The sequence below is a fragment of the Tachyglossus aculeatus genome, chromosome 11 (assembly GCF_015852505.1).
Source record: "Tachyglossus aculeatus isolate mTacAcu1 chromosome 11, mTacAcu1.pri, whole genome shotgun sequence".
NCBI classification, from domain to species: domain Eukaryota; kingdom Metazoa; phylum Chordata; class Mammalia; order Monotremata; family Tachyglossidae; genus Tachyglossus; species Tachyglossus aculeatus.
This window is the reverse complement of record NC_052076.1, coordinates 50,034,598-50,048,253: the sequence shown is the minus strand read 5'-3', so window position 1 is coordinate 50,048,253 and position 13,656 is coordinate 50,034,598. Positions and strand designations below refer to the sequence as shown.

At 45.7% G+C, this 13,656-nt stretch overlaps 1 protein-coding gene across 2 annotated transcripts in view; it reads right to left on the bottom strand.

Moving 5' to 3' along the window:
- WWP2 (WW domain containing E3 ubiquitin protein ligase 2) overlaps positions 1–13,656 on the bottom strand; it is a 135,985-nt gene that overhangs the window by 58,219 nt on the left and 64,110 nt on the right. For both annotated transcript variants that reach the window (XM_038753597.1, XM_038753598.1), the window contains exon 7: positions 1,054–1,181. In XM_038753597.1, coding sequence (XP_038609525.1) covers positions 1,054–1,181 — 128 coding nt within the window. The remainder of the gene's footprint in view (positions 1–1,053; positions 1,182–13,656) is intronic.

The window sequence follows — 13,656 nt, the reverse complement described above, 5'->3', positions numbered from 1 at the left end:
GGCTCTGAAGCTTCTCCCAGGGCCTTGAACAATGCTTTCCAGACAGGGGATGCTCAGTCAAAACTGCTAACTGACCACTGCCACTAGACAGGCATCTTTTCCAGGCCAGCATTACTTCCTGATGGCTTGGCTAAGGCTGGGGACTTCCACCAAATGGACTAATAATAATAATAATAATAATAATGATGATGAAGGCATTGATTAAGCGCTTACTATGTGCAAAGAACTGTTCTAAGCACTGGGGGGGATACAAGGTGATCAGGTTGTCCCACGGATGGGGCTCCCAGTCTTAATCCCCATTTTACAGATGAGGTAACTGAGGCCCAGAGAAGTGAAGTGACTTGCCCAAAGTCACACAGCTGACAAGTGGCAGAGCCGGGATTTGAACCCATGACCTCTGACTCCAAAGCCCGGGCTCTTTTCCACTGAGCCACGCTGGAGGGAAGGCAAGATGGGACAGACGTCCAAGAGTTGGGGAAATAAAGTCAGTACAGAGTCGGGGAGAAAGTTTCCTTCTTCCCAGTTCCATGAGTTCACAGTTCCAGAGAAGCAGCGTGGCTCAGTGGAAAGAGCCCGGGCTTTGGAGTCAGAGGTCGTGGGTTCGAATCCCAGCTCTGTCAATTGTCAGCTGTGTGACTTTGGGCAAGTCACTTCACTTCTCTGGGCCTCAGTTTCCTCATCTGTAAAAATGGGGATTAAGACCGTGAGCCCCCTGCGGGACAACTTTATCACCTTGTAACCTCCCTAGCGCTTAGAACAGTGCTTTGCACATAGTAAGCGCTTAATAAATGCCATTATTATTATTATGTGAAAGGAAAATATCTCTGGGAGACTCAAAAGGACTAAGATAAATAGCTTAAGGAACCAAAACTGTTATTTGTCAGTAGGTGGGAAGAAGGAAAAAATGACATCGTTTCTCCAAAGGACCCAACTGGTCCTTCCAGCATCAAAGTCTCCCTCGTCATCTGGGTCCTTCTTCTTTTTCCAGTCACTGACTGGTCCACGCCAGGGCCAGACCCCTAGTCGAGCCGGTGACTCCACGCTTTAACTCACCTGTGCCATTGGCAACGCCACTGTGGCTTTGATTCTTGAGCGGCTGCCGGGGCCGACGCCTGGTGCTGGGGCTCTGCTCGCCGTTTGCTGGGCTTGCTCTGGATGGTCCAACTGAATGCCTGTGGGACCTGAGAAGTCAAAGCACAAAACCCACAAAATACTGGGTGAAGAAGAGTAGTAGCCTCACTTTAGAAATTATATTCCTTCCCTCATCTACCCATCAAACTATTTTGCTTCAAGGCCTAAAGCAAACCATTTCTGGTAGGCCCCACCTACCTCGTCCCCTGGTCCCCTACTGAGCACTCACCTCCTCCAAAAGGCCCTCCCAGACTGAGCCCCCCATTTTTCCTCTCCTCCTCCTCATCCCCCCCCGCCCCTGCATATGTGTTTGTACAGATTTATTATTCTATTTTACTTGTACATATTTACTATTCTACTTATTTTGTTAATGATGTCCATTTAGCTTTAATTCTATTTGTTGAAAATGACTTGACACCGGTCCACATGATTTGTTTTGTTGTCTGTCTCCCCCTTGTAAAAAAAATAATAATAATAATAATAATAATAATGGCATTTATTAAGCGCTTACTATGTGCAGAGCACTGTTCTAAGCCCACTGCTGGGTAGGGACTGTCTCTATATGTTGCCAATTTGTACTTCCCAAGTGCTTAGTACAGTGCTCTGCACATAGTAAGCGCTCAATAAATACGATTGATGATGATGATGGGGAGGTTACAAGGCGATCAGGTTGTCCCACGGGGGGCTCACAGTCTTCATCCCCATTTTCCAGATGAGGTAACTGAGGCACAGAGAAGTGAAGTGACTTGCCCAAAGTCACACAGCTTAGAATTGGCGGAGCCGGGATTTGAACCCATGACCTCTGACTCCAAAGCCCGGGCTCTTTTCCACTGAGCCACGCTGAGCCCGTTGCTGGGTAGGGACCTTTTCTATATGTCGCCAACTTGTACTTCCCAGTTGCTTAGTACAGTGCTCTGCACACAGTAAGCGCTCGATAAATACAACTGAATGAATGAATGAATGAAAAGGGCCTTAGGTGAATTCCCTTCTCAACCAAAATGCAATCTGATCCACGTCTACATCTTATTCAAGGGTGATGTATTCACCCCATCAAGAAGAATACTTTTCTCCACTGAGATCCAGCTCTAGGCCTGAAGAATAACGGTTTCAATTTGCAGGGGGCTAGAGTGTCAGGATGCTCAGGAATCCAGACTTTCCTAGAAACTGAATGCTTTAATTCCTAGGCCTTCAATCCTTTTATCTCTAGCGGAGAAACAGCATGGTCTAGTGGAAAGAGCCCGGGCCGAGGAGTTGGGAGACCTGGGTTCTAATCCCAGTTTCATCGTTTGCCTGCTCTGTGACCTTGGGAAAGTCACTTAACTCTTCAGTGCCTTTGGAATAATGGGAATAAGATTCTATTCTCTTGGTCTGTCAACCCCATGTTGGACAAGGACTGTGTCCCATCTGCTTCTATTCTACCTATCCCAGATTTTGGTACATAAAGTGCTTAAATACCACAATTATTATTTTCTGGGCAAACAAACCACCCAGTAAACGTATTTGTCCACATCCCTAAAGCCATTTAGGTACCTTAGAACAACTGTTCTAACAGGGTAGATGTCAAACAGCTTGAGATATCAGCAAATGTGCACGCTGCATTCTACTGAGGAACGGTAGAACCAAAAATGTCCTGCTTAATAATAATAATAATAATAATAATAATGGCATTTGTTAAGTGCTTACTATGTGCAAAGCACTGTTCTAAGCGCTGGGGAGGTTACAAGGTGATCAGGTTGTCCCACGGAGGGCTCACAGTCTTAATCCCCATTTTACAGATGAGGAAACTGAGGCCCAGAGAAGTGAAGTGACTTGCCCAAAGTCACACAGCTGACAACTGGCGGAGCCGGGGTTTGAACCCATGACCTCTGACTCCAAAGCCCGTGCTCTTTCCATTAAGCCCTGCTTAAACCAAGAAAGACAACTGGAGAAATAGCTCAGAATTCAAAATCAAGCCAAGAGGCTCTACGTGACTGCAGAAATGCTATTTAAAATCTTCAGGGAACAGCGGGCATTAGAGTTAAAAATAGAACAGAACTCCCAATTTCTTTGGGATTTCCAGTTCTGTTTTGTACGTCCGGGGTACAGCTGAGTTTTCATGGAGGGTCAAGAAAATTATTACCTTATTCAGAAGGTAAGCAGCACCATTCACCTCAAAGGCTGAACCGCTTTGGAAATGTACAATGGCTAACAATCAATCAATAGCATTTGAGCACTTACTGGGCGGTGAGCACTGTAATAAGCACTTGGAAGAGTACAGTACAGCAGAATTGGTAGACGTGTTCCCTGCCCGCAAGGAGTTTAGAGAGGGAGACGGTTGCAACTGGAGAAACTGAGGCAGCATGCCTTTGGTAAGAGACTTGTCCTAATCCTGTGATGAGCCAGATTAAGGGCACCTCTTTTTCCATGGTAACAGCAGAGCAACAATTACCGCAACGGCTCCGTATTGACCGGGGAGCAAAGACAACGATTCCAGAAATAGGTAGGCCGCCCTCCAGGAGACCCCCTTCTCCTCCAGTTCATTCATTTAATCCTATTTACTGAGCGCTTCCTGTGTGCAGAGCACTGTACTAAGCGCTTAACTGACTAGAGAGAGCACAGGGAAGCTTCCAGAGTTGGAGACCTTCATATCTCCAAAATAGATGGCTGGTGAAACTGAAGGAAAGTCTGACCTGGGGAAATTAAACTTGAATTTATACTCTTTTTCCCCCAGGTTGAAGTCGTCTTCACCTAATTTCATAAATCAGATCTGCCCGACGAACCTCAGGAAAAAAAAAAAAAAGAAGTTCCAAATCCCTACCTCATAGGAAGAAATATTTAGTATCATTAAGCGTTTTACCACACCTTCGGCCGGACTCCCTGCATTGGGGGGGGGAGCGCCCAATTCTACATTCCAAAATGAAAATCTGTAGCGACGGCTGCAGCCCGGAGGGGAGGAGGAAGGCTGGGAGAGATAGAGTTGGTAGCTGCAGGACTTATTCCAGCCAAGCTATCCCCTTAAAAGGGCAAAAACCTCTCAAACTGTCCCTACCCCATAAAGCTCCGGGCAAGAGCGAGGACTGCCGGCGAGGTCCGCAATTCAGGCAATGCTGGGACTGCAACATCAATCGGGTCACACGCACGGGCTCTGACAAGCCCATGATTACTTCCAGTCCAGTCTGCAGCTCCAGGCAGGGCGGCTGGACGTAAGAACAGGGTGGGTCCATTACTCTCCCCAGTACCCAACTCCCTTCCTTTCCACGACGGGGTATGTGGTCAGAGGCAAAAAAGAATAGCTTAAGAGGCATTTAACCGCTAATGACGGCAGCTCACCCCCACATGGAAGCCCGGAGGAGGGACTGACTGGCTTATACCCCAGTAAACCATGAGCAGCTGGGATCATTTTGGACAAATTGCCGCCTCCCCGCATAAAACCCTCACCCCCCAACCCCCGACACAGACCCCAACAGATCCCCTCCCACCACCTCATCTGGGATCTCCAATTTTTAACTCCAATATTAGATTTAAAGTAGGCAACCAAAAGAGAAAAAAAAAACCCTCTAAACAGCTAAAGAAGCATCCTTTTAGCTTACCCTTCCTGCTCAAAAGTCTAGTGATGGAATCATCTCTCTTGATTAGAATTTGGCCCAAATGCTAAGATTAAAAAAAGCAAAAAAGTGGAGGTCTCCCCTTTAGCCTGGTCTCACCCTGCCTCATTCTCTTCTTTTGGGATGGGGAGAGGAAGTAATAATAATAATAATGATGATGGCATTTATTAAGCGCTTACTATGTGCAAAGCACTGTTCTGTAAGACTGTGAGCCCCCCGTGGGACAACCTCATCACCTTGTAACCTCCCCAGCGCTTAGAACAGTGCTTTGCACATAGTAAGCACTTAATAAATGCCATCATTATTATTATTATTAAGTGTTCTTAGTTCTCCTTGCCAGTCCCATCTTCAAGACCAGGGAGAACACCAATACCGAGTGAGGCTGCGCTTTATCCAATGCAAGTAAAAATAATAATAATGATGATGATGGTATTTGTTAAGCGCTTACTATGCGCCAAGAGCTGTTCTAAGCACTGGGGTAGGTACAAGGTAATCAAGTTGTCCCACGTGGGGTGACAGTCTTACTCCCCATTTTACAGAGGCGGTAACGGAGGCACAGAGAAGTTAAGTGACATGCTCAGAGTCACACAGCAGACAAGAGACGCAGTCGGAATTAGAACCCGCAACCTCGGACTCCCAAGTTCGTGCTCTTTCCACTAAGCCAGGTTGCTGCTACAAGTGGCATGTCTGCAAGCAGAGAAACCCAAATTCATCTCGCAGAGCAGACTGGATGCTGAATGATGGCTCTAAGGCAAAGAAGACTTTTTCTTAAACATGTCCCCTACCTTCCCACCCTGAAAAAACACTGAGCTTGGCCTCCACTCTGGAAGGCCAAGTGTGGTAACTACCCTGATAGCTCACCAGACTCTCCCTCAGCCTTACCAGAAGCAGCCAGCCACGGGGGCAGATGGTGAGAGTCCAAAAACAATAAAGTCTGACCAGCGGACCGGATGCAAAGTCCTCTCATTTATCCAGAGAGCGGGCCCGGAAGGGAAGTTATCTGATTCTGGATGCACAACTATCTGGTCTGGCCCGAGAAAAGAAGGGCTTGAGGAAAGAGTTGATCTTGAACTTCCTTCAGTTTGAATCAGCCAAATGCTGGAGCTAAATATGTCCCATAAACTTAAAAATTGAACTCTTTAAACCCTACACTGAGAAACCTGAGCTTTCCCAACTAGCCAGAAGTTACCAGGACCAACTGCCAACCTGCTCCTCCCATGATTATGGCTAACTGGCCATTGTCTTTTAATAGCAGCGTGGAAACAAAGTTCAGTGGAATCGGGCCAGGTGCCAACAAAACCGACCCGATGGGAAATAGGCACTTAAAATAGGAGCAGGGAAAAAGTGGGAAGCAGTGATGGGAAAAGAAACTGTTTCCACCATCTAGAGAGGCAGAAACGGGGACCATTCCCTGTCTCTACATCCAATAAAATGCAAATTGGACCCCAGTCGAGGGGAGGCATGAGGGTGGGAGAGAGGAGAAAAGGTGCAATTAAGAGTTAAAATGGGACCGTTCCAGGAATCCCACTCATAATTTAAGGCTCCACGCCCTACCTCCAAGCTGCCAATCTCAAAAATGACAGAGAAGGTAAAAATACTCTGCTGCCAAGCCCACTACAAGTTGACAAAAGGAGGCCTTTCTGCTCCGTTCGGAGCTGGCTTCCAGGATCCAGAAACAAGATTCGAAAACAGGCAGAAAAGCCACACACAATCTAATGAATAAACTATGCTGCGATATTGGCTAGATATAAAAATGATCAGCACCATTCCAAGCCTCCCCACTCATCGACTAGGAAAAGGGCCAGGCAAGCTAACTTAAATATGTATTTGTAATTCGGCCTTGGACTAAATCAGGTAGCTGATCCAACAACCAATAGCTTAATGGTATTCTATCCAAATGTGTACCATGTTCCCTTGCTAACCATTAGGGTTAGGTTTCTGTAAGACCAATAATATTTCCTCCAGAAAGACTTCCTTGACTAATCGCTCATCTCCCTACCCTCCTGTATCATCCATGCGGTTGAGTCCTTATCCCCTAATTTAATGGTATTTACTGAGCGCTTCCTGTGTGCAGAGCACTGGACTAAGCGCTTGGGAAGCACAAGTCGGCAACATAGAGAGACGGTCCCTACCCAACCACGGGCTCACAGTCTAGAAGGGGGAGACGGACAACCGAACAAAACATGTAGGCAGGTGTCAAAATCATCAGAACAAATAAAATTATAGCTAGATGCACATCATTCACAAAATAAATAGAACAGTAAATATGTACAAGTAAAATAAATAGAGTAATAAATCTGTACAAATATACACAAGTGCTGTCGGGGGGAGAAGGAGGTAGGGCGAAGGGGGATGGGGAGGAGGAGAGGAAAAAGGGGGCTCAGTCTGGGAGCTCTCAGTAGGATGTAGCTGTAATGCTATTCGTAGTGTTACGTGAGAATGCTGTGGTTGGCAAAACCATACTTGGTGAGGGAAACCCATAATGTAGCTACCCTAAGAAAAGAAATACCACACCTTCCTTGGTTCTGGGATTTGATTCCACTTGAACAGCATTTCTATATAGTTTGCCAGCCGCGCTCTGGCATATCCCGTGTGGAAGAGAGATGATTCAATCAGTCCTAACTAGTTCAGAATGGAGCAAGACAATCAATCGGGGGTGTCTACTGAGAGCCTTCTGTGGACACAGCACTGTACTAAGCACTTGGGAAAGCACAACACGGAGTTGGTGGATGCAGTCTGTTTTCTACTAACCTCTGAGCCTGAACCAGAAAAGAAGCAGCTCCATAAAGCAAATGGCAAGTTACCTAGAGAGCTGAACACCTGTGTCAATAGAGCAAGAGAATGGCAGATACGTGCAAACCCGAACACACCTATTCCTTCTCTGTAGCTTTCCCATCCCATCACTGTACGTTTGACCGATGGTTAACAAAATGATAGGATACCGTTGATGTTGAAGGGCCAGGCCTCCCCAACTCTTGCTGACCTTTAGGAGATAGTGGTAGTGGTTCCATTGGGGGTCCCAGAAGAACAGGTAATTGGGGAAAGCCAATACATCAGGGGAGAAGTCAGAGTAAAGGCTCTTTCCCTGCTTTTATCTCTTTTGATTCTCCTTCCAACATGATCAGTGGTATAAAGCATTGAGTTACATGGGAAAATGGGATGGTGTGTGTGGGCGGGGAGAGAGAGAGATACACAGACAAGTTTTAGAGGTCTTTGGGAAGCAGCATAATCTAGTGGAAAGAGCAAGGGCCTGGTAGACGGAGGACCTGGGTTCTAATCCCAGCTCTGCCATTTGCCTGCTGTGTGACCCTGGGTAAGTCACTTGAAACCTTGTGCAATTTTTCTGAACCTGTGGGAGTGACCTAATGAAAACATAATACAATGGGGGAGAGTACTGCCTTTTAAAAATGACATCAGAAATGCCCATTTCCTAAAAAAGCTATAGTACTATCCAGCTGTGCCTCTGTTACACAGGAGCATTGGCTATTATATCTCAGGAGGCAAGTTGGGATGGTATTTCTGCTCCCCAGACATCTGCCTCCTTCAGCTGTGACTAGAGACAACAGAAAAGCAACGTGGCCCAGCAGAAGGAGCACAGACCTGGGAGTGTCTGCTGGGTGACCTTGGGCAAGCTGCTTAACTGCTCTGTGCCTCAGTTTCCTCATCTGTAAAATGGGGATTCAATGCCTGTTCTCTCTTCACCTTGGCTATGAGCCCCGTGTGGGACAGACTGCACCAAACCTGATCATCTTACACCTACCCCCGGGCTTAATAAAGTGCTCGGCACACTGCAAGCAGATATTATTATTAGCAGTAATAATGATAATAATGAAAGGCAATCTGATGACTAAAGCCCAATCAGGTAGTGTTTAAAAATCCAACAAAGTTAGTAGTAGCAACTTCAGGGGGCCCACTAGTGCCTCCATTCATTCAATCGTATTTATTGAGCGCTTACTGTGTGCACAGCACTGTACTAAGCGCTTGGGAAGTACAAGTTGGCAACATATAGAGACGGTCCCTACCCAACAGTGGGCTCACAGTCTAGAAGTCTAGTGCAATACACGATACTGGGAATTTGGGAAAAAAATAAGAGAAATGAGAGACAGATTCTTCGCCCTCAAGCAGCTCACATCCTAACAGGGGAGACGGATGCATAAATATTGGCAGAGAGTGATGATAATTCCTGCTGAAGAGGCCAGGTTACCATCAGAAAGTAGAAAGAAATATAATGAAATGCTGAGTTTTGCCACTACATAAAAAACATGGTGCGTTTTTTGTACATATCTATGTACAAATCTATTCTATTTTGTACATATCTATTCTATTTATTTTATTTTCTTAGTATGTTTGGTTTTGTTCTCTGTCTCCCCCTTTTAGACTGCGAGCCCACTGTTGGGTAGGGACAGTCTCTCTATGTTGCCAATTTGTACTTCCCAAGCGCTTAGTACAGTGTTCTGCACATAGTAAGCGCTCAATAAATACGATTGATTGATTGATTGATTGATCGGGAATAAAGCAAGCAGCAGAGGTGTCACCAGGGCTGGATTATCGCAGGAGTTCGTAAGATTTAAGACTCAGACTCAAGAGAACCAGTAAGGGACTCAGAAGTCCCACACCACTGTTATGGGGAAACGGCGTGGCTCAGTGGAAAGAGCCCGGGCTTTGGAGTCGGAGGTCATCGGTTCAAATCCCGGCTCCGCCACTTGTCAGCTGTGTGGCTTTGGGCAAGTCACTTTACTTCTCTGTGCCTCAGTTCCCTCATCTGTAAAATGAGGATTAAGACTGTGAGCCCCACGTGGGACAACCTGATCACCTTGTAAACTCCCCAGCGCTTGCACATAGTAAGCACTTAATAAATGCCATTATTATTATTATTATTATTATTATTATGTTCCTGCTCTAAGGAAGCCCCACAGCCAGGGGTGGTGCTACTACCGTGCATCACGGTAATGATGCAAACAAGCCACACGTGCATCACCATGCAGTGGTACATCGTCATCATCAATCGTATTTATTGAGCGCTTACTATGTGCAGAGCACTGTACTAAGCGCTTGGGAAATACAAATTGGCAACATAGAGACAGTCCCTACCCAACAGTGGGCTCACAGTCTTAATCCTGTGCAATGTTCCTAGTCACACAGGGGCCTCACGGGACCCCAGGCAAAGACATTTCTACATCTGGTCCCGGGTGCCACTTCTGTGAAGGCAAGAAGAGTCATCATCCCTATTGGACTGACACTGAGAAAATGAAGCTAACAGCTTATTAATACAGGCTTCTATTTGGCTCCACGGAATTCAGTGATGCCAGAATGTTGGCTCCACTCCCTTTCCTCCAGTCCCTGGCCAAGCTGATGCATGCAGACTTTCCAGTGCCTTTGCAAGGCTCTGGGCCACAGTCTCCTACTGCCCCCAGCCCCAGAGATCAGTGAGGAAAAACCAAAGGTCCACCTCACCCTCAGTTCACTCAGGCGATCTGGGGGATTCCCAGGATGGGATGGACATCAGAGCTCCGGAGCCTCTACAGTGGCTTCGCGAATCCCGTGAAGACGGTAGCATTTTGACACTACTTCCAAACCCGGAGTCACGGGATGCTCCTGCTCAAGTAGTAGCAACTCTGGCTCAGGTGACCCAACTGAAATACCGCCTTCTTTCTTCTTTTCACTCCCCACTTTTTCCCCATTTTCCCTCAACTTCTCCACTTCGTTCCTCTCCTTTCTCCCCTTCTTCCCTCCCTTTTCCACTCTCCCCATATTTCTATCCCACTCCGCTTTTGCTCCATCCACTCAAAACCACAGTCCAAGTTTGCCCCCACCCCGCCCCGACTCATAATGAAGAGTTGGCATCCATCGTGCCAAGGAAGTACATAATACGGACGGCTGAGGAAGTCATCAGGGGAATGGAACGGTTTTTGCAAAAGAATAATCTGAAAAATTAGGAGTCATTAATCTGAAACAGAAAAGGTGAGGGAAGACATGACTGAAGGAAAAAAATCATGAATGACAAGGATAGGATGAACACGGATTCGTTATTCACCAATTGCTAAAACACTGGAACAAACAGACACCACTGAAAGGTGTTAGATTTAAGCAAACAAAAAGAAACACTTTCACACTGTGGGTGGTAAACATACGGAATTAATTACCACAGAAAGTTGTATGTGCCAAAAATATCAGTAGGCTCAAGAGTAGTTTGAATAAATGCATGAATGAGTAGTCCACAATGGGTTACTAAAGGGAAAATCAGAGATGATTAAATAGTATACCCCTAACTACTAAGATGGATGTTAAGAAGGCTGAACATTACACTGTTTCTAATAGCATTTCATTTGTTCATTCATTCAATCGTATTTATTGAGCGCTTACTGTGTGCAGAGCACTGGACTAAGCACTTGGGAAGTACAAGTTGGCAACATATAGAGACGGTCCCTACCCAACAGCGGGCTCACAGTCTTGGAACTCCTGTCAAAGACCAGAAGCAGCGTGATTTAGTGGAAAGAGTCCGGGGTTGGGAGTCAGAGGTTGTGGGTTCGAATCTCGGCTCCGCCACTTGTCCGCTGTGTGACTTTGGGCAAGTCATTTAACTCCTTTGGGCCTCAACTACCTCATCTGTAAAACGGGGATTAAGACCGTGAGCCCTATATGGGACAACTTGATTACCTTGTATCTACCCAGGGCTTAGAACAGTGCTTGGCACATAGTAAGTGCTTAACAAATACTATAGTTACTATTATTATTGCTGGCCTGACACAATAATGCCATTGTGTCAAAATCTGGATAGTGGACTTCTTTGAAGTGATGTTTGAGCAGCAATCAGCGATATTTTGCTCCATAAAGTACAGAATCAGTGGTCCAGGGAGTCCAGGATTAGTGCGGGAATGGGCCCCAAGAGAAGTGAGGTCTAGATCTAAAGGCCTTATCTTTAGTGTCATGATAAGGAAAAGAAGTCTTAACCCAGCACTCCTCTCTTTCCTGGGGTTAATCTTCAAAACATAAAAATTCTACTTTGCACTTCAACAAGTGATTACAGAAAACTAAGCTCCCTTACAGCCCTGGGGCTATGCAATTGGATTTTTCAACACAACTCTGCTGTAGAAAGCAAAACAAGTGACTAGGAAAGCTGTCCCTCCCTATACAATCAATCAACAGTATTTAGTAGCATTATTTATTGATCATCCACTTACAACAGTGCACTACACTAGGTGCTTGGGAAGTACAGAATTAAGAAATGACATTGACATTCCCTGCCGACAAGGAGCTTATACTCTGATGTTTGTTTCCCTCATTAATCAATCAATGGTACCTATTTTTTTATGGCATTTGTTAAGCGCTTACTATGTGCAGAGCACTGTTCTAAGCGCTGGGGAGGGGAAACAAGGTAATGAGGTTGTCCCATGCGGGGCTCACAGTCTTCACCCCCATTTTACAGACGAGGTAACTGAGGCTCAGAGAAGTTAAGTGACTTGCTCAAGGTCACACAGCAGACTTGTGGTGGAGTCGGCATTCGAACCCACGACCTCTGACTCCAAAGCCCGGGCTCTTTCCGCTAAGCCACACTGCTTCTCTGTTGAATACTGAATACTTGAATTCAAGTATTATTGAATACTTATAGTGGACGGAGCACTCTGCTAAGCACTTGGGAGAGTACAATAGTGGACACGATACCTGTCCCCAGGGAGCTTATAATCTACTGCGGGAACATAAAAATATTTAAAGGAGTAATCTGAATAAATACTTAAAATAAACACATAAGAAAGAGTGCTGAGGAGTGATATAAAAAAGTTCACAGAGTTGGCTAGTTGGTTTACACAGTCTAGACCACTGGGAAATTAATTGGGAAGATCTGTTGGAGAAAGTGAAATTTTAGTAGGTCTTTCTGATGTGGGGAGACGTGCGGTCCGTTCAGATTTGGGAAGGAAGAGAGTTTCCAACTGGGAGAAATGTGCGATCAAGGGGACAGAGGTGGGGGCCCAAAGAGTAAGGAATAACTGGAAGGTTGGCTTGGGAGCAGCCAAGAGTGTGAGACATGGAATGGTAAAGAAAGAATATAAATAAGTCAGGGCAAGTTGAAGGAAAGTCCTGAAACTGATTGTGAGGCATTTTTGTTTAATAATGGTGGCATTTGTTAATCAATCAATCAATTGTATTTATTGAGCGCTTACTGCGTGCAGAACACTGTACTAAGCACTTGGGAAGTACAAGTTGGCAACATATAGAGACAGTCCCTACCCAACAGTGGGCTTACAGTCCTGGAGGAGGTGAGCTCTCAGTAGGGCCTTGAGGGCTTAATCAATCAATCAATCAATCGTATTTATTGAGCGCTTACTGTGTGCAGAGCACTGGACTAAGCGCTTGGGAAGTACAAGTTGGCAACACAGCTTAACAAATGCCAATCAATCAATCAATCAATCGCATTTATTGAGCGCTTACTGTGTGCAGAGCACTGGACTAAGCGCTTGGGAAGTCCAAGTTGGCAACATCTAGAGTAAAATAAATAAATAGAGTTATAAATCTGTACAAACATATATACAGGTGCTGTGGGGAAGGGAAGGAGGTAAGATGCGGGGGGATGGAGAGGGGGACGAGGGGGAGAGGAAGGAAGGGGCTCAGTCTGGGAATCAATCAATCAATCTAGAGACAATCAATCAATCTAGAGACAGTCCCTATCCAACAGTGGGCTCACAGTCTAAAAGGGGGAGACAGAGAACAAAACCAATCAATCAATCGTATTTATTGTTAAGCGCTTACTATGTGCCAAGTACTTTTAGACTGTGAGCCCACTGTTGGGTAGGGACTGTCTCTATATGTTGCCAACTTGTACTTCCCAAGCGCTTAGTACAGTTCTCTGCACACAGTAAGCGCTCAATAAATACAATAAATACGACTGATTGATTGACTACTGTTCTAAGCTGGGGTAGGTACAAGGTAATCAGGCTGTCCCACA